This window comes from Chiroxiphia lanceolata, chromosome 2 (assembly GCF_009829145.1).
Source record: "Chiroxiphia lanceolata isolate bChiLan1 chromosome 2, bChiLan1.pri, whole genome shotgun sequence".
NCBI classification, from domain to species: domain Eukaryota; kingdom Metazoa; phylum Chordata; class Aves; order Passeriformes; family Pipridae; genus Chiroxiphia; species Chiroxiphia lanceolata.
In genome coordinates, this window is record NC_045638.1 from 93,964,218 (window position 1) to 93,989,128 (window position 24,911).

General features: G+C 47.4%; 1 protein-coding gene across 1 annotated transcript; it reads left to right on the top strand.

The window, feature by feature from the left end:
* On the top strand, positions 1 to 24,764 carry HGD (homogentisate 1,2-dioxygenase). The gene is made up of 14 exons (XM_032680418.1): positions 1 to 179; positions 4,924 to 4,995; positions 7,871 to 7,959; positions 9,667 to 9,772; positions 13,053 to 13,112; positions 13,586 to 13,677; positions 14,352 to 14,386; positions 15,555 to 15,634; positions 15,764 to 15,863; positions 18,196 to 18,320; positions 18,906 to 19,010; positions 20,141 to 20,267; positions 23,605 to 23,786; positions 24,392 to 24,764. Exons 1-14 carry the CDS (start codon positions 165 to 167, stop codon positions 24,521 to 24,523), a joined length of 1,320 nt encoding a protein of 439 aa, XP_032536309.1. The 5' UTR covers positions 1 to 164; the 3' UTR covers positions 24,524 to 24,764.
* The last annotated feature ends 147 nt before the right edge of the window (positions 24,765 to 24,911 follow it).

The following is a 24,911-nucleotide window of genomic DNA, read 5'->3' on the forward strand; positions in this document are numbered from 1 at the left end:
AAACAGGTTGAAAATTCCCTTGGACTTTCTCACTTCCAGCACTGTCAGCCTGCCTCCAGCCAAGCTCAGTTGACCAGCGAGCAGGCTTTGCTTGGCAGGCTGCTTTGGCCAGATACCTGCTTGGGGTTTGTGTCTGCTCCAAGAGGAGGACAATCAGGAGGAGGATGACGGGCTTGCAGGTAAGAGGTTGGGTGTCTGTGCTGGCTGCGGACACCCTTTCTCTGTTCACACTGTTTTTTGGAGCCTGTTTCATTGTATTGTGCCCCTCTTTTGTGGGTCAAGGTGTGTTTTTAAAATTTTCTTCGGATAAAATATTTTGCTGTATTTCTCCCGCTCTTCACCCCCTTTGGAAATTATTCTTGGTCAGGCTGTCCCAGCACAGGACTTCTTCATGGTGGGAGTTGTCCTTCCTCCACCCTCCATGCGCACCCCTCCTCCCCACCTGGTGCCAGGGGGGTGTTTCCCCCTCAGCCTATGAAATCTGGCTGGCAACATCTGCCCAGATGTTGCAACCCTGACAACCATCTTCTCCAGCAGCCCAGGGGAGTGACTCCATTCAGGCCAATTTCTTAGTACCTCTTGCAGGACACCCTGGCACAGTGAGGCTCTGGCCATGCCCTCCTCTCCAAGCCCCAGCAGGGCAGCTGGCAGGAGCCTTCCCTTCCACCATTTGCCAGAGCAGGGGGGAGTTTTGGGAGAAGGATGTGACATGGTGGGCTTGTGCCTCATGAGTAGGAATATGAGACTTTCAACCCTGAACCTCATCAGCATCTCACTGTTGTTGTGGGGGACAAGCCACTCCGGGGCCATCAGGGTGCACAAGTAATGCTGCAGCAGGCAGGAGTGGCAAGACCTCACCCCAGGATGTGGTGGATCTCAAGAGCTTGTGCAGGATCATCAGGTTTCTCCCCAGGCTTCAGGGCTGTGACTGTTACTAAGCCTTTTCCTAGCCCTGAATATGCCTGGAATGCATGTCTGTGCTCCTTCACCACCTTCAGGGGAAATGGTGTCTTCGGCTGGGGATATTGGCCCTTGCAGCACCAGGGCAGAGCTCCGATTTGTGTGCTTTGGTTTTAGGCTGCAAAGAGGCTGTGAAGACCCACACAGAGGGTAAGACCTGCTTTACCACAAATGCTCATGTCTCTGTTTCTGCATGTTTGTGCAGTCTAAACACTCTGGTTTTGACTGGACTGAGCTGATACATCTCCTGTCAAGAGACGAATATTATTTTCCTGTGTCCTGCAGCAGGAGCTGAGTGAGAAATATATTATGCAGTGTTTGAAGAAGGGTCTTAATTATTTTGCTGACTATGTGTTCAGACTTCAAATGCCTTTTTCCCATGCCTGCTGTCTAATCTGGTGAACAAAAGGTTATGGTTTATAGGTCAGAGCATGACACCCATTGCGAGCACTTTGCTTTGCATCCTGGTTATTCCAATCAATGAGCTTTGCTGAATTTTTTATGCTGTGCTGGGCTTTTATCTCTCTCATTTTATTGAAAAACTATAGAACAAAAACCAAAGTGGAGTCAGATGAATTCCTAAGGCCCTGTTGGCATAAAAATCTACAGGATCTTGAATAAAATAACAACAGTAATTAAAACCAGAAGTGAAAACAAAGAGCTACAGGGAACATTTTGTCTAACAGAGAAACCACTTGCCCAGTTACCACAATAGTGTCCATGAAGCTACCCAATCTGGAGATATCTAGAGCATAGCTAGGAACTCTGGAGGCCAGGCAGAGACCTAGAAGGAGGTCCCTTTGGACTACAGTCATGGTGCCACTTCATGGAGAAGGTTTGGTTTCTATCTTTGCAGATATTTTTCACCCAGGAAGGATGCTCTGGTGCAAGGGGTCATTTCCCTTGGCTTGGGGGCACCTTGTGCAACACAAACTGAGAGGGAGGACGTGGACTCAGAGGGTTGGCAGGGAGAAGGTCCATGATGTGTCTGGCCTTTTCACTGCTGCTCCTGACCAACCTGCATCAGCAGGGCCCCTGCATGGTGCTCCAGAGCCCTGGAGCATGATGACTGATGCTCGCAGGGAGCTGCTGTAGCACAGCTCTTTTTGCAGCCCAAGTAATATTTGACACCAACCCCTATAAGCATGTAGAGGAGAGAAGCCTCTCTGAGGTCTGCCGCAGGGAAAGACAAAATAAAGCTGAGGGAACAAGAAAAGCCACACCAAACATCTAGGCAAAGCCCTGGAGCCACACTCAGGGTGATAAATCATCAGCAAGATACCTACCCTCCCACAGCTGCAGTCCTGCCAATGTCTTTTTTTCAGCCCTTGATGCAGTTACCTGAGAATTTTATTCTTTTTCTTGGCAAGAAAGAATTGATTTGAGCAAACAATGATGCAGCAGCTTCTGCTGCCACACTCAAGGCAGCAGGGCGATGCCACCCTGTGCAGCCCCAGTGATGTGCAGCTGAGGAAGGCAGCAACTCTCCATCCAGCCCAGTGGGAAGCTGTTTCCGGCATTGCTGCTGCACTCAGTCAAGGTGCTGTGCAGCACCAACATGGGCACGGAGCAGCTACTGTAACAAAATGCTTGCTGCTGAGTTGGTTTTCTTTCCTTCCCCTGGCCCAGCAAGCAGAAGCAAAGGGACTTTTGGGAACATGGATGGTCAAGCCGGATGTGCAGGTCACCAGCTTTTCAGCCTGAAGGACAGGGGATGGATTTGTCACAGCAGAATCTCTGTGCCTCCTTCCCCCCTCACCCCAGCAGCGTGGCAACATGCTGCCAAGGAGCACATGATGCTTGCCAGATACACAAGCCCATCAAGGAACCACACAGACTGTCTGGTCCTAGCTCTCCACCAGCTTTAAGTTGAGCCTTTTGTAGGTGATGCTCAAAAAGCAGCCTTCACGCTGCATTAAACTTCTAGTCGCTGTGCTAATGGCAGAGCCTTTCAGGCCTTGCTGGCTGTGCCTCCAGAAAATCAGTGTGTTCTCTCCTCTTCCTCCTCTTCCTCCTCCTCTTCCCCTTTCCCTCCCATTTTCACCAAGGCTACCCTGAAGGCAAATGCCCAGACCACCTTTATGTTACTGGTAGAGGAGTATGCAGTGTGGAGGTCTCAGTTAATTCTGGAACTGCTGCAGTCCCATCAGATATTGCTGCATTTCCGTTTAAAAGAAGCAAGGGGGGGAAAAAAGAGGGGAAAAAAATGCTCCAGTACAATACATTTGCCAAGGCTGCTTAGGTGACCCACTGCTTTGCATATCAATATGCTTCTTGCAGAACACAGCAGAGAGCAGCTCCTAGCGATGTATGTTCATTTGCAAGATGGAGAGAAATATCCTCCCTGAACCGATGGAAACCAGGATGTTTTCAGGTTCAGGCTGAGCAGGGCTTGCAGCCAGCCTGGCTCCTCTGGGAATGGCCTTTTCTTGCAGGTCGCTGAAAGGGGCCTGAGGAAAACACATTGTTTCTCAGGAGGTTTCAAGCTTGCTCTCTTAGTGCCTGCTACATTTGGAAAATTGTAAGGGGACTGCAAATTGCCCAAGGCTGAACACTCCTGGGGGGAATAATCCAGGGGCTGAATAATATTAAAAAAAAAAAAAAAAACCAAAAAACAACAAACAAACAAACAAAAAAACCCGACCAAAACAACACCAGGTCTAAGGGCTCTGTCCCTCCACCTTTGACTCAGACCTGTGCCTCCCGAGGTGTCACACCGCACTAAGGGAGAGTCCTGCCCCTTGCCAGGGTTGCTCAGTGCAGGAGCCCACAGGCAGCTACAGAGGCACAGCAGCACTGCAGCGACCCCGTCACAGCAAGGGTGTATCAGTCAAGGGCTCCTGGGTTTTGCCATCCCAGCAACGCTGTATGAAGGTTGATGAGTAGCCTGGCTACTCTTGCAGTACTTAGAGGGGAGCATTAATATTTAACTCTCTTCCCAGGCCACAGGGCTGTACCGTTGATCGCTGCCAAAACACCTCTGCGTTCATGCAGAGTTCAAAAGTGCTGCTTCTTGCCTTTCTATAGGATCTGAAGGGACTGTATTTACATTTCTGACAGTGCAAAACTAAGGTCTCTGTTATTCCTTCTTCCTTTGTGTGGCTCAGGCTTGCTGTGGGGCTTTTCCCAGTGCTGCAAATCTGGGACCCGCATCCACCATGTCCTGTGGCTTTTGGCCACACTCAGACCGCGGCAGCTGTAGGCAAGGTAGGCATGGCAGGTCATGCATGTCTGTTCCATCCACGGGTCTCTCGGGTATTCATTGCCTTAGAGAACCAGATTATCACCCAGTAATGGATTAATTCTTACTCACTACCATGGTGGATAGTTCATGCCCAACTGGACAATGCTTATTTAGGGCAAATCAGCGACACAGTTTAACTTGGCTATGTTTCCCTTCCTCTCTCCCTCATCCCATCTATGTCTTGACCCTTTCCTTGATGACTATGGGGATGTATCACAAGACATGTCAACCAAACAACTCTCAGTTTTATTTCCCGAGAATCAGGACTCAGTGAACAAATTTGCCAGGCTATCTGCAGATTTTGGAATATCCGTGACTCAAGCAAAATCAGACTGAACTTGAATAGTGCTAGCACACATCCATAATGTTGGTGTGCATTTCTTCCTTTCCATTACCCTGTTGTTCTTGAGTCTGACTGTATGTGCAACATTTGCTTTGTTTCTCAAGTACCTTCATGGTGCAGAATGCAGTCAAAATAGACATGCAGACTTAGCAGGAGAGCAAATCCTGTCTGTGCTTCCCAGCCCACCACATGGTTAGCTAATGAAGCAAACCCAGGAGCTGAGAAAATGGTCTCAGCGATATGCAAGCAGATTGCTTGAGAAAGTCTTAATGCATACAAAGAGCCTGGAAAAATGCATGGGGAAGTAATGGATGGCTTGCTTGGAGTTTTGCTTGTGTTTTCAAAATGCTGATGAGCTGTGTGGTTTATTTTACAGTACTTGTCAGGATTTGGAAATGAACATGTTTCTGAGGATCCACGCTGTCCAGGAGCTTTGCCAGAGGGACAGGTACTGAGCTTTTTTAGAGTGATTTATCAGAATGACATGGAATAGAGTGAATATCTGTTCCCTGGGCTTCTTTTCATCTTAAAGTGTTTCCTTTCTCTCTGCCACCAAGAAAATCACCAGGAATCTTCTTTATACAAGACTGGAATAATAAGATGCTGGAAAAAATCAGAATTAAAGATTTCCGTTCATACTTTCTAATGTTAAGTTACTTGTGAGCTTCCAAATTTCACCTTGGGGGTTAGGACTTGCCTAAATTACCTCTGCTCAACAGCTGGGTTTTTTCCTAAAGGAGTCTGCAATACCAGTGGCTCAGCCACACCAAGAAGGAAGTCACTGGCTCTGGAATAAACCAAAGCAGAAGGCTGAAGTTTGGTAGAGAGACGTGCTTGTGCAGGAGAGGCAGCTTTTTCAATCTCTGTAAGAATCAGGTTTGATGAAGCTGACATCCAAGCCTTTGGCCAGAGAGCAGCTTTTTTGTAGGGAAGGGACATGAAGGCCTGTAGTAACAAACTGACATTCATTCTTAAAGGTCACTTCTGAACATGTTTGATGAAAATAAATTATGTTGGGTCATTCTGTTTTAAAGAAAGGAATCGTGACCCATTTGGTGCTAGCCCCTTGGTCTGCAGAGGCAAAAATGAAATCCTGAAGAATTAAAGCTCTCTCATCTCCCTTGTGCAGTCTCTTTCACACCAGCACACATTTTAAGGCTGCCTGTGGCTTCCCTTGGATCTCCTGTAAATGCTTGGGCTTGAATGGCAGCACCTCTTCTATGAAGACAGGCTGAGAGAGTTGGGGTAGTTTGGTCTGGAGAACAGAAGGCTCCAGGGAGACATTTTAGCACCTTCCAGTACCTAAAGGTGGCCTGCAGGAAAGCTGGAGAGGGACTTTTTATAAGGGCATGTAGTGATAGGACAAGGGGGAATGGCTTCAAACTAAAACAGAGTAGGTTTAGATATTAACAAATTCTTCACTGTTAGATTGTTGAGACACTGGAAAGGTTGTCCAGAGAAGTTGTGAATGCCCCACTCCTGGCAGTGTTCCATGTCAGGTTGGATGGGGCTTTGGACAACCTGGCCTAGTGGAAGATGTCCCTGCCCACGGCAGGGTTTTGGAACTAGATGATCTTGAAGGTCCCTTTCAACCCAGACCATTCTATAATTCTGTGATTCTATGAATTAATGCTCAGTCAACCACTTGGTGCTCCTCTTCACCCTCTGTGCAAAGAGGCCAACGGGAAGCTTCACACTTTGCTTTTCCTGAGTTCTCTGGATCTCACCAGTTCTGATGTTGTGCACGTTGTTTGCCAGCATGTATACTAACATAAAACACAATGACACATTAAGTGCATATATGTGTCCCCCAGGTCTGCATGGCAGGCTATGATGTGCTCACAAGAAAGACAAACCACTGTGCTGGATCAGACTGATGGTTGGCTCAGTGTCTTGCTTCTGAGGCTGGCTAGAAAAAACTGTAAGAAAGGGACACCATAAAACTGGAAGATTGACAGTGGTGGCTATGGTCTGAACAGGTAGCGGGCTGTGGTGAATGTGCTCCACCAGGTTTTCCAGAGTAGCACCACCTTCCAGAGGCAGACCCCTCCAGCTCCTGGCTGAGGTGCTCTCATCTGGCCAGAGTCTGGACTCAGTGTCAAAAGAGTTAATAAAAAAATGTGAAAATGAGCTAGACAAAAAAAATCTTCAGTCCCAGGGGTGGATTCTTTCTCCTATGCAGTATTTATAAAACTGGCATCTACAGTAGTGCTGGCTAAGATAAAAATTCCAAGGGCTATTGATCCCCCTGCTTCCCTGTATACCCATGCCGACAAGGCAGAGTTTGAGGGTTGGAAGTTACACATATTATGAGAGCTCTACTTCTTCCTTCTGCCCACCTGTTAGGGCAGTGTTTGATACTGTGTGGATGGCTGATCCACTCAGCTGCAGCAGGATGACAGGATGCTGTACTAGATCTTGCAGGAGGGAGATTGGATAGCAAATGGTGTATGGCTGTCCCCACTGGGGTATTTCCTGCAGTTCTTGGATGCCTTTGCTTCTTGCTGATCTCAAAAAAATAGATGCTGGCCTACTTAGATCAAAATATTTAATTTCTGCTCTCTGAAAAGGAGGAATCTGTCCTTCAGTTATGAACTCATAAGGGCTGCTAAACCTGTGCTAGTTGTACCCACAGCTCTGCAAAGGGGAAAGTGCCCCCTTTGTACTCCAGATGAAGACTCTCACTGTGCAGAAACCCTGTGGAAAAGCAAAGGCTCCCACACAGGTCACTCAATGCTTTTGGGCAGCAAGCAGAATTGCCAGGAAGAAGCAGCATGACATCAAAACTGCTCTGGGCACCAGTTCCTTGGGAAGAGGGCAGGAAGAGAAGGGGCAGAAGGTTCAGTGTGTTCAGCTGCTGTGAGTCTTTAGCAGCCCTCTGGGAAGCCAGCCAGTCATGATGCCCTGGGGCAACCCCCATGAACACTTGGTCTCAAAAAAATCTGCGCATGAAAGTGGTCTGCTTTGCAGTCTGTAAACACGGGGAATGATTTTGTTTTCCCTGATGCTCTCATTGCTGACCCTGCCAAGCACTGCCCTTTGCAGCTTACCCTATATTGCTGCCTCAATAGCTATACCAACTCCTTGGGGAACTTTTGTGACATGTAGGAATGGGATTTGGGGTCTGGCTGGTATTTGCATGGCATCCAGCCTAACAGGAGCAAGAAGATACAGCTACTGGGACTGAAGCACAGCCTCAGGAGAGCACACCACCCCATGGCATTGGAGTGCCAGTACCTGTTGCAGTGCTCTGCTGGAGACTTCAGAGCCACATTCCATGCTACTGCTTCTCATTCCTTATTTTTCCTTCTCCTCCCATTCAGAATAACCCTCAAGTCTGCCCATATGGTCTATATGCTGAACAACTCTCGGGCTCTGCCTTCACCTGCCCCCGGCCCACCAACAAGCGAAGGTACCGTGACCCCCTGGCAGCGGGTGGGTGGTGTGGGGCACTTGGGGTGAGCATTGGGGAGCAATGGAAAGGCTGCCTCAGTGCCACCAGTGCTTTCTGCAAGGCCAGACCAGTAAAAATCCTCTGCTATGCACTGGGAGAGGGGCAAGAACAGAAAACCATTGCAGAGGGAGAGGAAAGGCTTTGGTGGGGCAAGCAAGTTAAGAAAATGCTGAGAAAGGACCAGCCAAGATGGTTTTCTGAGCGAGGTGAGGGAAGGAAAGGATGCTCACAGAGGCCAGATGGTCCCCAGCGGGTCGTGTGTGTTGTGTGAAAAAACCTCGGGATTTCAGCCCTGATGCTACGACAGAAACGTCACCCTGTGACGGGCACTGGTAAGCACCTGATAGACAGTGTCAAAACCAAGCCTGTGAGCAGGACTCTCCTCCTAAGGGATGTTCCTGCACCGTGACTGGGACCAGTGAGCTGCTAGTTCAGGCTGTTCCCATTTTGGGGCTGCCCAGGGGCTCAGACCAGTGCCAGGCACCCAGCATGCAGTTTAACACCTCAGAAGTGCTGGGGACAGCTTGTTCCAGCCAGCAGCAAACTTCCCAGAGCTCTGTCCTGGTTGTCATGCTCTGACCATGACCAGATTGCAGAAGATGGGTTTCTCATTTTGCTTCTCCCACTGTGGCTTTTCTGTCCCTTTTGTTGTTCATTCAAATGAAAAGTAAATGCATCATCTGAGATGCCTCTGCTCTCCAGGCTGGTGCCAGCTCTCAGTGTGTGTGGGAAAGGGATGAATCATTGTTTGCCGCACGAAGATGTCCTTGACGGAATTTTTCCACCTCTCAAGGGAGAGCTCCCTCTTCCTCTCTCCCACCCACCCAAACTGTAATCACCACTGTTAACACATCAAAGGCACTGGCAGACCTGCCTAGCTCAGGCTTTTTCCTGATTGCCTCTGCTCTCGCACCTGATTAAAAGCCCAGCTTTGGGCGGGGCTGCACCCCTGCATGGCATGCGGATGCTGGCCATGGCTGTTGGAGCGGCAGGGGCCACAGGGGGCACAGCCACAGGCACAGCAGGCAGCCAGGAGGGAGAGTGATGGCCCCAGGCAGTGACAGAGGCATGGGTGACCTCCTATAGTGGCAAGAAGCATCATATAAATATCTGGTCTTTACTGCATGGGCTCGCCAGTTGCCCTATGGGCATGACCAGCCAGGCATAGGATGCTACTCTTAGTAATCCGTCCAAATTCAGATACAGGCTGTGACCTTCTGTCTCCAGAGAGCCCCTCTGTTCTTTCAGTTAGATACTGTGCTTTTCCCTGCTTTGTAGCTGTGTTTAAACAGACTTTTTTTTCCAACTGAGAGACTGTTGTATTTCAGCCACAGAAAAAGCTTTATTTTTTATATGCATATGTATGTGTGTAAATGTAGACACATGTAATTATATGTAAATACACATATAGATATTTACCTATGTATAGCAGAATAGGTTTATATTTAGAGCCAATAATAAAAGCCATCTCTCTGGAAATCTCTGGCTGTGAGCTGGTGTTTGATGTTTAATATTAATTTTAATATTAATATTATTGATATTTAATACACCTGTTGTTCCAGATGCCACCAGTGTAAATGTTATTTTAAGAGCTCTGTCAGCCAGCAGCCACCCAGAGGTTTAACCTCTTCCTCAGGCTAATCCAGATGTTTTCCTTCTTTGTAGCTGGCTGTATCGAATCCTTCCTTCAGTCTGCCACAAACCCTTCAAACCTCTTGAGGACGGACACTTGACAAATGACTGGGATGAAATTGAACCTGACCCCAACCAGGTAACCATGCTGGAAGGAGCCCTGGCCCTGCCAGGAGGATGGTCAAATATTAAACTCACCAGGAGCACAAAGGCACTGAGCTGCAAGAGGTCTGAGGGGAGCCTTGGGATCAGGGGGTCTGGCCAACACAGGAGCAGGGTCTTGTCTGCCACCTCTTCACTGTTCCTCACCTATGGGTCATCCAAGGAAGGAAAGCCCGTGGTGCGATGCTTGTTACTTCCCACCTCACTGGTTCCTTGTGCTGCTTCCCAGCATGTCTGCAGTGTCATAGGGTTTGATCTGTGCCACCTGGAATCTCCCTTTGGGGCTCCTGTTGGCCACCTCTCGGTCTGCTTTTTCTTCTACTTCAGTGTCCCCCATCAAAAGCTCATCGTGCCCCAGCCCAGCCAGCAGAGCAGCAGCATGCCTCTGCCATCCATCCTCTCCTTCCCTGTGCTTTTGGAGAGGCTACTGGCTGCCAGCCCATTTCTCTGCAGCCCTCATGGGAAATCAAGCTTCATTCTAGAGAGTTGCACAGAGGCATGGCATTTATCTTCCTCTGTTACAGCCTTGCCATCATCTTTAATCATGATTTCTTCCCCGCCAGCCCCAGAACATTTGAGTTTGCTAATCTTCTCCTGCTGTTCTCCTCTCAGCATCATCTCATGGTCATTGGTTTTCACTCATCTCAGGTTTTGCCCTTTGATGCATCATCATTAGGTAATTTCCAGCCTCCCAGCAGCCTCACCATTTGTCTAAATACTCTCCCAGATCTGCTGGAATATGTTTTCCAGTCATTGACCAAGGAGCAGTGGCAGGCTCATATTTACATGTGTTTGGTGCTCCTTCACAGATGAAGCTCCAATGATTTCTGTTACCACCTCATCCATCCTTGATGCCTCTTCACAGCCCGCATCTACCATTACAGTTATTTATGATTACAGTAATTCCAAGATGCCCAGCTCTCAAGCATCTCAAGCCATTTACATGCAGTACATTTTTTACCTAAGGGAACAGCAACAAAGCTTCTGCCCACTCTCTCCCTCACCGCTTTCAATGGCAACCACCAAACCCAGAGGAGTTATTTCCTAGCAGTAAGTGGGAGCCACCTTCCTGTTTTCCTTCTCATCCACTCTGAAGCAGAGCCAGAGACAAGGTTCTGTTTGTTGGACAAGATCTACTCTTCCCTGCAGTGCTTTATGTCTCACCCAGCTTACTTAAGGAGCTTTCCCAGTTGTCATCCATCTGAAAAGATGGCCATATGGAGGCACCTTATGCAAAGCCCATTGAAGTCAATGGAAAAAAATACATTACCCTAGGACAACAGCAGGATTAAAAAAGACACAGAGGTCAAAACTGAAAAGGGGACAATGGTGATGAAAATATATGAGGTGGCATCTGTGCAAGAAATGCTGAAACAGAAGAAAGCTCTCCAGCCTGGAATAGAGATGACCTAGGGAAGCTATGATTGAGAGGCAGGGAAAAAACAAATACCAATAACAAATGTCACAGTCAAAAAAAAGAGCATAAAGTGTGGAACATCTTGCCAGAGGATGCAGGTGGGTTTGAAGAGTGATTGGGAGATAAAACCTATAAAGTAATAGTAAGCACAGAGGTGCTGTATCTCAGGAGTGTCACAGGTCATAGAGCAAAGAAACAACACTAAAAGCTTCCCCAAGCAGCTGGTGCTGGCTGGTGCTGGCTGCTGTGTCTGTCTTGGTCGTTCTTCTGGCTCAAGACTAATTCTTTTCTTCTTCCATCTCTAAAACCCAAATGGAGCAGAGATGCACTGGACAAGCAGCACACAGAGCTTGTGGCTTTGCAGGTGGAAAGCTCTTGAGAGGAAAGGGACTAAACACCACTGAAAGTAAAACCTGTGGCTCAGCACCTCACTAACATGTGTGAGGTGTCAATACCTCGCAAGGGTCACATCTGATCTGATCTTCTAGTGGGTGTATTTATCACCATCCAGAAATATGCGGCTTCTCCAGCAGCTTCTTCCTCTCCACCCAGCACCCCCTGCAGTGTGACCCTGAGCAGGCACTGGCACGAAGCCGCCAGGGTCTCCTGGGGAGGAAAAAGTGCCTCTACCCAGCAGTGAATGGGATGGGGGGAGGAAGGGATGAGGGATGGATCCAACCAGGTGATCCAGGGCTGCTGCAGCAGGGTTGGAGAGCAGAGCAGAGAGGGCCAAACTGCAGGGCCAGGCCTGGGGTGCAACTTATTAATTAGGGATGGGCCCCTGCTTCACTCAGCTTTACCATCAGATTCTCTCACTGGGTACAGTTGCCTGTTTCCTCCCAAGGCTGGCTTTCCAGGAGAGCCTAAAAAGTTGCCTGAGCACCTACATTTTGACTTGGGTTTGGAAAACTTCCATGAGGCTTGGGGGAATCCCTTTCAAATTTAGCTGAAATTCGGCATAGTCCATAATTTTTTGGAGCAGCAGGCACAGACACAAAGTACTATAAACTGTTTTCTCAGGGCACCTAAGAGAGACCACATTGGGTAGATAAAAGCAAAAAAATATTCTTGAGGTTGCCCAGAGTCACAGGTACTTTCATCTGTGATTAAGCATATCAATGCAGGGGTTATATCTGGCATCTGGCCACATCAACATCCTCCTAACTGGGGGTGTTTGAGTTAGTCTGCACTGACCCCTCAGTGAGGGGCTCTCAGCTGCAGCACCTCATTCCCAAGAGCTGCAAAGACCCTTAATATTACAGTAGCACCAATAAATACTTTGGACTCCTCTGGCACCTTCTGCCAGAGGATCTCAACAGGTTTTGCAAAAAGTAATTAGTGCTGCTCATGGCTCTCCCTCACGCAGGTAGAGTTATTTCTGCTTCTTACGTGGGGAAAATGAGGTGGAGCAAACAGGAATGTTATGCTTGGGTCATGGAGGGACTGAATCATCCAGAGTGGAGTGGAGCACAGGACCATGAAAATTTGGCTGTGAAAAACCAGCTCATCTGAATTTCTTTGCTCTCAACGGTGTTGTTAGTAATAGAGAGAGACACAGCTTTTAAACAGGATTTTTTTTTAACCTTGGGACTCCACAGGCCTGCCAACTATTTTAAAAAATTATGATTAAAAATTAAAAGGGCTCCATAAATCAAAAAATTCAAAAAAATCAGACTACCTGTAACCAGATTATCAAGGCAAAGAGGAAGGAGAGCTACCTCAGCTAGCAGAGGGCAGGGAAGCAGGGGGAGGACAAGGGTCTGCTTTCTTTTGAATTACCACCATTTGTGTTATGATCACTGGCATCTCTTTCTTGTTTTTTTTGTTTGCTGCAATCTAGCTGCGATGGAAACCTTTTGAGATTCCAAAAGCCCCTCACAATAAGACCGACTTTGTGAGCGTAAGTTGGGGAACCAGGGCATCTGGGCATCCTCCATCTCTGTTCCCCCTCAGGGGGTAGCAGGGCACACAAGATGCTCAGCATTGAGATAATAGCAGTGGTTTTGAAACCAGTGGGCTTGCAGAACACTCATGGGAGGGGAGAGGAACACAGATTTCAAGCAACTGAGAGTGGACAATTTTCTTCATACCCTTTCAAGGAACTCTCAAAAAAAAAAAAAAAGCCCTAGTCTTCAGCTCTCCCCAGATCCCTGGCTGGAAAACATCAGCTTACATGAGTTTTAAGAAATCCTTAATATATTAAAGAAAAGCCAACACATTTGACAAAAGGCCATACACAGAAAGGCTGGTAGTAGTATGGGAAGCGGGGAGAAGGGATGAGCCCCAACAAAAGGGTGGGATGAAGGGAAGAAAGGGGGCTGCTCCTGCTCTCCTGCCTGCTGCTCACTCCTGATGCTTTGGATTTGCCTGCAGGGACTGTACACCTTGTGTGGTGCCGGTGAGCCCAGAGGACGCAATGGCATTGCCGTCCATATTTTTGTCTGCAACACCTCCATGATCAACAGGTTAGTGGCTGCTGCACTGGGGGCTCGGGCTGCCCCAGGCTGGCTGCCTGCACGTGTAGGTCTGCTGCCACCATGCTTGAGTCCACCTGCTCCCAGCATCACTGTCTCTATATCCCTGTGTTCCTTGTGTGCACAGGCAAAGGTGCTCACGGTGTCCTCAGCAGGTGTTTGTGAAGCAGGTTGTGCTGTACGGGCAAGCACTGGGGTAGGGGGTGGGGAGCCACCAAGAGAAGCTGGGAGTGGGACATGGGGGTGGATCAAGAGGAGATGTGTTGGATCCAGGTGCTCTTGTCCCAGGGACTGGAGCTGCTCCTCAGAGTTCAACACACATGCAGCTTCTGACGGGTATTGCTGCTCCTTGCAGCGGCTCATGGGGGAAATCAGCCCCACTCCTCAGTTTACAAAGACTGATGTGCTCAGGGCCATGAAGACAGATACATGGCAGAGGTTGGAGGATGTCCTGCTTCCAGGCCAGGCACATTAAACCTCCCTGCTTCCTTCACATCAGACAGTATGTTGCATTCACTGACCTGCAAATACCATTTCTGGGGCCAAAGGGAGATCTCTGCCATGTTGGGAGACTCCCAGCTCAAAACTCCCCAGCTGTGGCTGTGGTGTGCACAAATGCCTGGGGCTTACACCACCTTGACCTTCCTGTTTGCCTTTTTCTTTAGATGCCTTTATAATTCAGATGGTGACTTCCTGATTGGTGAGTTGATGTTTTGACCTTTTCTTTCCCTCACTTGGTTCTACCTCAGTTGCCACCTGCCTGCCTCTTTGTTCTTCCGGAGCCTTGGGCCCTACATCCAAGATTTGGAGGAGAGGGTTGGCTTCACCCTCATTCCATGTAGATTTGGTGGTCTGGTACCAGCTGGGCTGTTGGGCAAGTTCCACTGCTCCTGTGCAGCTCAGAGAGTTCACCTCTGGGGCAGACCTTAACTTTTTGAGCAGTGGCCCCGCTTCCTTGGTGCAGTGCTCAGGGATCATTTCCCAATGCTCCCCAGACTGGTATTAGACACGCCACAGGCAGAGGTTTTCTGGAAATCATAAACCTCAGGATTTCTAAACAGCTTACAGTTAGATGCCTTTGTTGCTTCAGTCCAAGAGTATTTGGCACAGCAGCTTAGCTCCCACGCTCTGCCAGCCTCAGGCAACCAGACTACCACGGTGAGTGTGGAGATTGGCACATAAAATCCGTACATTCTGAAAAATATTCTGAGCGGTATCAGAAGTCAGATATTTGCTTGTATCTCTCTTGACCAAGGGACAGCAATGCCTTCAGGTCACCAGCAGGAACATTTCTCCCATCAAACAGCTATTAAATTGTTCTTGCTTACTTCCCTCACTACCATGAAGTAGAAGTGCCAGGGCAGGTTTTGTAAATGTGCTAGTTTTTCAAGTCAAAATTTGAGCTCTTCTGTGCCAGGACAGTCATAGAAAATAATGTGGATGTTAGCAAAGCATTGTTTCTACCCTCAGGAAAAAGTTATTCCCAGACATCTCACGCTGCCACAGCCATGACAAGGATGGATGTCTGCACTGTTTTATGTGAAGATCATGAGACAGACAGGTGTGACCCCAAATATATCAAGTCCCATTTATTTAGACTGTGGTGTAAACCTCATATCAAAAGACCACAAGGTGATGGCCCACACAGGTACCTTCTGTGCTGTGGGGATGATGGGGCTGGTCTGGAAGCTTTCACTCCAGTGCAGGCATCTCAGCTGCAAAGCTCTGCATGGGAGCCTGGACCCATTGTGTAGCTCTGTCAGAAAGAGCCCATTGCTCTTCCTTGGAGCCTGGTGCTCTGGCAGGGACAGAGAAGGTGCCAGTCACTTCGTTACTTCAGCTCCTCTGCCCTCATTTTGTTTCCACAGTGCCCCAGCAAGGAAAACTGCTCATCACAACCGAGTTTGGGAAGATGCTAGTGGAGCCCAACGAAATCTGTGTCATCCAGGTAAGGGCTGACTGTGCCTTGACTGTGGCTCAGAGCCAGACATTGGAGCAAGCCAACTCCTGCACTCAGCTGCTTGTGGTTTGTCAGCAAAGTCCTGGGAGGATCCTAGTGTCTTCCTTTGTTTTCCAGCAAGGAATGCGTTTCAGTGTGGAGGTGTTTGGAGAGACCAGAGGCTACATTCTGGAGGTGTATGGGGCACATTTTGAGCTGCCTGACCTGGGACCCATCGGTAACAATCTCCTGTTAGACCTACAGTGAATTTCATAGGGACAGGCATGAATTGCAAGCCCAAATCCATTCTTTTATATCCTATGTAATACATCCTCCCATGCATATGCTCCTTCACAAGGATGGTTCCCAACCCAGCGCTATTAGTCCCCAGCAGAGCAAGCATTCCCGAAAAAAAATGTGACAGCCTGGTTGTCCCAAGACTCCCCTGGCACCAAAGGCACTATTTATATCCTACCCCTTTATCTACTTTCTCTTTTCCCTTCTGGTCTGAATGTCCCCATCTGCTGGCTCAGAACCTATTCCTACTGAAAGAAACTCAAAAGGTCATCACCACTGATGCCTCTTACAGACAAGGCATCAACTGGAGTAATAGGAGAGAATTTATGTGGTCAAAAGAAAGGCAGATTTCAGAGGCAACAGATATTCCTGAAGCCCTGCTTAAGATTTAATCAAGTGGGGTTTCCCCCCCCCACCTCTTTTAACAGAGGCAGCTTGGAATTCTAGAGTGCCTTAGTGCCAGAAGTTGCTCCCCTTGGAGAATTAGAAACCAATAAAATGAGCAGCAGAGGGCTCAGATCAGCAACACATTCACATCTCAGTGTTGTGCTGCCAGGGCCGATCTGCTTTCACTGAGTGCAGGTCTAGCTCTCATAAATCACAGATCCTCTCTGTCAGCTGCCTCCTGCTCTGTGCATTGTCACAGATCTTGAAGGCACAGCCCCTTGCTGCCATGACAAAGATATTGTGAGGGGGCACAGCATCTGAAGCCCCAACACCCACGTTGTGATTTCCTGGCCAGCTTTCTGGCAGTGCTCAACTCAGGTTATGTCACCTTCCTCGTCCCTGGAGTGCTTGCCTCCAAATTTATCTTGCTGTGAAAAATGCCTCCTGGTTACTGCTACTAAGATTGTCTCAGTGAAAGGAAGTGAAACTGCTCTTGTAACAGCTAAAATAACTACAAAACCAGTTCCAGTAGTTCTTCACTTTCAGACAGGTGTTTTGGGCTTGGTTGTTTTTCATTTTAAGTTGGATTGGGATTTTTTTCCCCACTTCACTGAGCTTGTTTCATAACTCTCAGTGTGATTTAAAAGACTGGCCCTGCTTCAAGTAAACTAGATGTTACCAATCAGTAACAAGCTTGGCATGACACATCTGCTTTCAGGGGGCATTTGCAAACATCTCATGGCTGTGGTGAAACAGAAGCTGGTCATTTTTGCAATAGAGAACCAACCCAACTTGCAGCTGTTTAATGGGACCTCATTTGAGCATCTCTCCTGTATGACATGCTGGGCACACCTTTTCCACATGGAGCCTACAGTGATTTTTCAGCAGCTTGCCTTTCAGCTGCAGATTTCTGCCTTCACCCACTTATTGTGGTCTGTGCCCGCTCCACTCGATTATTGATATGGTTGCCCTAGCCTGTTTGTAACAAGTTTTCCCATTAGCTAGTTTTTCAGACACAGTTGGACTGGCTTTGATGGGATTTTTTTTTTGGTCTCCAGAAGGTAGGAATCTATTATAAGGTTTACTTTCTGGAGAAAAGAAAAAGAGTGCACTTGCCTGTAAACCCTTTCAGGAGGTGGTAATTATAAGAGCTCCTCTTCTCACCACCTACCTGCCTTCCCCTCAGAGACCAAAATCCTTTGTATTTCACTCTTACTTTATTTTAACTTCACTTTTCACTTGAAAAAAGTGACAGCTGGAGAAAAGCAATGACTGCTAAACCTTAGCAGCAGGTAGTAATGTCTGCATTTTTATCCAAGAAATTCAAAACCACTTTATAACAATAATACTAACGAGAGGAAGAAGAATGCTACAGTATCCATATGGTGTTTTGCACTTTGAAAATGCGCTCCTCACACTGAGCAACCCCCAGTATGCCCAGAGTCTGTAGGTATCACTATTTTATTACTCATTTTGTAAGTATTCAGAAATGTATTTGGCCCCCTCACGACATGGCTCATAATTTTTGCATGGCTAAGCATCCAATCAGCAGGATGTCCAGGAACAGAGAGCAATTCACCCTCTGTTTTTCACTTAATTCCTAGTTGTTACATGTGTTTAAATGAGGATGATGTACTAATCTTATTCAGAAGGCAACTAGGGGAGACCTGTCTTAGTCACAAAAGGGACTTAAATGCTAGGATGTATTACAATTACCTACTCGTAGGAGCACAAGTACATGACTATTTCAGGTTTCGTGGTGGGCCAAGAAGCAGTAAGATCATTCACAATGCAGAAGGGCACCCACAAAGCCAGGAAATCGTACAAGTCTCTCACTTTGCTACCAGGTTGCTCAAAGAGCTCTGGTATCTCTCCTTCTTTCCCAGGAGCCAATGGCCTGGCCAACCCACGTGACTTCTTGGTGCCTGTTGCATGGTATGAGGACCGCCAAGTGCCAGGGGGCTACACGGTAATCAGCAAATACCAGGGCAAGCTGTTTGCAGCCCAGCAGGTGAGGATGCCCTGGGACAACAGGTAACACTGAAACACAGTGCCAGTGCATGGCCTGGGATATGCAGCTGAGTAGCATGGATGTAGACTCAGGAGGTCCTTCTGGGCTTTATGGAATAGAACTGATGCCTTGTCTTCTTGTGCCATTCATCTTCCCACCTGAGGCTCCTCAGTCCGGGGAAAAAGTGTTAGTGAAGACTCGGTTGCCCAAAGACCCAGTGATGTTCTTTGCCTCACTGTTTCCATACGTTCATAGTGGCAGAGAAGAAAGGAGGAGCTGGGGATGTGAAAAGCCAAAATTTTCTAACCAGAGAGCCAGTATTGCAGCTTGCCTTGTCCAAGCACTGCCTGGGCATCAGAAACCCTCTGAGACCAAACCTCAGAGGGAGGGCTGAGACTCACCAACTGGAAATGCTGAAGAAAACTCCCATCCTCACAATGTCGAGCTGTGCCTAAAGGGCTGCCAGTGTACCTCTCATTGGCACTAAACCCATTTTTCATTTGGAAAAGAGCAGTGTCCTGCATATGTGCAGCATGTTGGAAGTCTGTGTGTGGTAACCTTCTGTCTGTCTCTTTGCTTTGGTAGGATTTCTCCCCCTTCAATGTTGTAGCTTGGCATGGGAACTACACGCCGTACAAATACCATCTGGAAAAATTCATGGTCATTAATGCTGTTGCTTTTGATCATGCGGTAAGTTCTGGAGCTGGGCAAGGCAAAGCATTACTTTGTGGCTACCACACCATCCAAACCCTCCCTGAGTTCCAGGGGCTCAGCACCTCTTAAAAAATACGTTGTGCTCTAAGAAACAGTGTGAAATCTCTTGTGCTGCTTTTCCTGAGCCCAAACCAAGCTCTTGTAGAGCAAGACTTGTGGTGCAAAGACATAACTGGAGATTGATCAGCTTCTTAAACACCTCTATACAGCTTAGCATAGAATTTCTGTGCCCTGGAGGAGGGATGAATACTGAAGCCAACATACACCGTGCAACTCAGCAAAAAGGCTGTTGCTTCAAATTCTTGCCTTGATTTATTTCTTGCAATTGGACAGACTCCTTCCCCGGTTCCTCTGAGTCCAGCACAAAAATTAATTTGAAGAGCTGGCAGCTTTCATTGTTATAATTTCTAGATCTTATGGAAAATAACTAAAGCCAAAACTAATGCGAGCAGCCCTTCTAAAAAGGGAGAGGTGCCCACAGCATTGCAAGTGGGTGTGCAAGGAGACTGGACCATTTCTAGGGAGAAAACCAACAGACAGTATTTTTTAAACTCCAGAAAAACCTGCCAGGAGAAGGATGGTTTTGGGATCAAATCCCAGAAAATCACTTTACTGGACTAGAGACTTCCACAAGCCAAAATTTCTTCTCCCTATTGGTAAACTAACAGGGCCATGAGGCTAAATGCCTCCAGCAGAATGGTCCTGTCCCCTGTAACCGTCTAAGCAAAAGGTGTGGTTTTGTGGTAGGAGAAGTGCTGGAGACTGCTCCTGGAATTGCAGTACCTTATCTTGCAGGGCTGTTTACTCCCTGCATCTGGGCCTCCAGCTATGAGGGCATCATGGCCAGGATGGGGCAGGATCTCCAGCACTCAAAGGAAGAACCATCCATTCCAATCTCTTGTCCCCCATATTGAGCATGGGATTGAGATGCCGGGTGCTGTCCCACGGGGCCCCAGATCTCATCTATAACACCAGGTGCAGGTAGAAAAAGTATTTTGGCAAGGGAGAGGTGCGATCAGTCATGTTTACCACCTGGATGACATGAGTAGACAGCTCTGAGCCCTGCTTTGTTTCATGCTTTTTGCTTTGGGTTTTTTTTTTTTCAGGATCCTTCTATCTTCACTGTCCTGACAGCCAAGACGACCCGTGCTGGAGTGGCGCTCGCTGACTTTGTCATATTCCCCCCACGATGGGGGGTAGCTAACAACACCTTCCGTCCACCATACTACCATCGTACGTCTGCTCAGTGTGCTTGAGCTCAGCACTACGGAAAAAAAAAATAAGCCTCCATTTATTTGAGAGCATATGCAGGGAAGCAGCAGTCTGATTTGTTGCCCTTGGCTCAATTAGTCAGCTTCTTGGAGTCAGTCAGTCAGTCCTCCCTGGAAAATGAACAAATCCAAAGATGTGCCTATTTAGAGCATCTCATGAAAACTCAGAGGCGATGGGCTCATTGTGTCTGCATAGATGGATGTGTCTGTACTTGAGGGGGTCCCAGAGAGACCAGGTGCATATTGAACTTGGCATTGTACAAATGCGTCAGATATTGTCCTGTCATCCAGCCATGAATTGCTTAATATCTCGCTAGAGGACATGGATAAAGAACAGGGGAAAGGAAAATATTGTGTTACAAGTGGTGAGAAGCACAGAGGGATGTAAAGCTGGCATTTGTGTGGTGAGATCAGAGTTACAGCAAAGGAGTGACTTGGCTCTCCTGAGCCCTTCATCACCACCTGCACAGTGATGGAGGTACCGCCGCCATTTAAGGAGACAGTGATCAGGAACAGGGCTCTTTCTCAGGCAGGGCATTGGTTGGTGGTTTTGGGATTTAGTTGCCATCACCAGAGTAGGTTTCTTTTTGGCAGTTTCTTGGCTTCTTCTTGGCAGAGCATGGCAACATGTTGCATTGAATGGATGCTAGAAATCCAGTTCCCCACATGGAACTTTCCAGTGTGAGGATGAGGCACCCTGCTCTGTGAGACTGAGGGGCAAAGCTTGGCCATCCTGCACCCCTTCTGTCAACAGCTAAGGGGCCCCATCTCAGGAGATATCAAGTGGCCAAACTGTGGTCACTTTGAAGTGCTGCGAGGCTTTCTGCACACTTACTAACCACAGTTTAACAGCCAGCTCCTCCTGTTACTTAGACTACTTCCAAGCATCTCGAAGGCTGGCAGAATTAATGGCACTTGGAAGCACAGTAGACGCACCTGTGCAGCCAGCTTAGTAAATCCCACAAAGTCTTGTCCTGTCATTCTGATTTCATTTGCAATAATGAGGGAGACATGCAAACATGTCTCCTGACTGGTTGGTATAGAGCCAATTAACTTTTATTAGATGCTAAGAGGTGAGACACACTGCTGGTTAACCATGATGAAGTTGCTGCTCATCAGCAAAGCTGTGCTAACTTTATGCAGATGCATTGTCAGCCATAACAAATATGAAGTTGTTCAACCTTGCTTTGTCTGTGTTAAGACCAGCTGAAATAACTCTCCTTCTCTTGTCCATGTTGTGATGATCTAAGAGTACTTATGCAGACAGTTACCACAGCTACTCATTTGACCACACTACCTTAGCCACAGGCTTCAGCATTAAATTCATGATGAGCAGGTTGGTTGTCTGCTCTACTCCAGCCATGGAGGGGAAGAGCTTGAGCTGGTAAGGCAGACATGGTGATAAGTCAGTTATCAAGACACTGCACATCTTAGTTCCCTCTGAATTTAGTGCCATGATGAGAATCTTGTACCATGAAGAGAGTTGTAAGAGGACTGAGCAAGTCTGGGGTAGTGGAATATTTAGCTCAACAAGTTCAGTGCTGCTGAAGACTGCTCTCTGCATATATTGTACAAGAGGCCTATTTTGTGGAAAGCCTGTGTTCAGAGAATTTTGGTGCACCCAAGGGTTTTGTCTTGCCTTAGCTTTGCCCCAAGTATAAGTATAGCAGTGGTGGTCCAAAAATATTCCCCCATACACCATAACAATTTCACATACAAAGGTGGCTGTACAGCTTATAAATACTGACTTCTCTTGGCCACCTTTACATCCTCAAAGGCTGTGAATTACTCTGTGTACTTTGGAACACAGACCGAAAAATGTCTGATGCAGTTTTTATACCACAGGCATATACTACTTCTTTGTCTGAGGGAGCGCTTGTGTGATTCTCATGATGGTGGGATCTAACACCTAATGGCCACTAAAGGATTTTAACTTCACAACAGTCTGCTTGTAGAGACAGCACTATTTTACTGTTAGGGATTAAAGGCACACATAAGTCATTGGGGGTCACATAGGAAATCTGCAAAAGAATAAGAAACTGGACTCAGCTCATCTCTTAAGTTCCAGCCTGGTTTCCTACTTACCTGCCCACTCCTCCTAAGACATATTAAAAGTCCTGTTGCAGACACATTGATGATCCAGCTCCTAGGGTCTGTACTGCAGTCTAAATGTGCCAAGCACAGTACATGAGTGGGTTCAATGCAAAGCTTGTAACAATCCAGTTTTACATGAGACACTGACAACTTGGGATGAAAATTAATGAACGTTTGCATACATATGTAGGCCAACTCTTCTTTGAGCTAAATTAGTTTTGTTGTTAAACATTTCAGACCCTGGATTGTACTTAACAAAGACAGAACTAGCGGTTAAGACGGTCTATATATAACACAGCTACAGAAGCGTGTCCTGGTTTTGCAAAAACTGACTGCTAAGCAGAAAGCTGCCATATTGTTTAGTCACATCAGGTCTACTAAAGCTGAAAGTTTTGGAAGGCAGCTGTTAAAGTACTTTCCTTACAGGGAGCCTAACTCAGTAAGTACTGAATTATTAGATATAGCCATCCTTACCTAAGTTAGTGTTACTAACTTAGATTAGTGTTACTAACGTATATTACTCCATTTGTTTCAGAGGGTCTTCTTAAAGAAGAAGACCTTCCTTAGGGAAGGGCAGAATCCGGTTCCTTGCCTTTGGGCACACAGTGGCTGTAGTAAGATAGGTAGATACTGCATGAATCAAAACCAAAAGCTAGTCAAGCATCTGCTGCACTGGAGGTGGTAGAAGACTATCAAACAAAATAACTTCATGCTTATAACCTGGGACAGCAGATGAGGCTCTCTCACCAGGCAGGCATTTTGTGTCTGTAGCACAGGGATGATTATACAGAACTTCCTTTCCTGCACTTTAAGATCTCTAATCCAAGTGTGTAAAATTAGGTTACACTATGCAGTCCATATGCAGGTGTAGTACTTAAAAAGCTCAAGGTGGTAAGAAAAACACAGGTCTACCTGTGCATCAATCATTTGGGGATTGATGGAACCACCTTCCTTAGGGTGATTCATAATGAGGGAACAGCCTTTATTAAGGAGCTCTGTTTCTGAATCCAGATAATAAAATCCTGTACAGCTTTAAAAGCACTACCTGTAGAATCCCTGATGTCCCCTCACATGATACCCTTCTAAGGAACTTCCACTTCACCCTCAACCTGGCCCAGCTAAGCTCATGGGTTTCAAGGAGCTCACAGCATAGCTGTGATCCCTCCCAGTCACACTTCTTTGCAAACTCTTCTCTTTGCCTCCAGGGAACTGCATGAGTGAGTTCATGGGGCTCATCAAGGGCCACTATGAAGCAAAGGAGGAAGGCTTCCAGCCTGGAGGTGGCAGCTTGCACAGCATGATGACCCCTCACGGGCCAGATGCCGACTGTTTTGAGAAGGCGAGCAAAGCCAAGCTGGAGCCTGAGAGGGTTGCAGACGGGACCATGGTAAGGAGCCAAAGGAGCTAGTAAGACTTTGAATACAGCTTGGCATAGTGCCACTCTTAAACTACAGCCTAGTACTGTAGCATTTTGGCAAGCTGGAAAAGTACTTGGACCCAAGTGCTGCAGCATTCACCTCCCTTACTGATCAGCACCATTCAACTCCCAGGAGCTCCCCTGGAGACATATGATGGCAAGTGGCTTTGATCATCTGCCCATGTAAATTGTTGCCTGTGCAGGAAGCTAGGAATTTTCAGACTGATTAATTGAATTTTTGTCTTAGCCTATGGACAAAAAAGCAAACCCCTTGACTGTCCTCCTGTCTCTACCCCTAAATCTAATGATGATTATCAACAGACCTTGAACTAGAGCTTTTGGAAAAACCTGGCTTGTCTGGGCATGCAGGGAGTCCAAAGTCACTCCTGAGACGTGACTAATACCAGCATTGCAATGCCAGATAAGATCTTTCTTCCCCTGGGTTGATCAGGTTGGAGACAGAGCCTGGCAGTGCTGGACCACGCATACAAATCCTGTTTGTGGCAGAGCAGACACCTTGCCTGGATTTAAGCTCTCCCTCTCCTGCCCTAACTTACCTTCCCTCTTCCCAACAGGCCTTCATGTTTGAGTCATCCCTCAGCCTTGCTGTCACCAAGTGGGGCCTCCAGACCTCCAACCGCCTAGATAAAAACTACTACAAGTGCTGGGAACCTCTGAAAAGCCATTTCAACCCTAAATGCAAGTAAAGAGAAGGTGCTTGCTGCTTGCAACACGAGTGAAGGCAGGGAAATCCAGCATACCTACATGTGATGGCACAGCCAACTCGGGCAATGCAGAGTGCCCTAGCACAGAATGGCACAGAATAGCACAGCAGCCACCGAGCCACGAAAATGATCATCCCTATGTAACTTGGGAAATGCAGGAAAAGAACACCATTATTCTTAACTTTCAAGTATCCAATTAAAGCTTTCCTGGTGACACATTGAAGCTGAAGTACTTGCGTGTCTCTCACCATACATAGTTGGTGTGAAAGCTGCACCTTGTGTGGACACAAGGTGACAGTCGGCTCTTGTTCAGAGGGTTTTCAGAAAATACAACCCCATGTGTCTTTCACAGGGAGAAGCTGGGGATTGA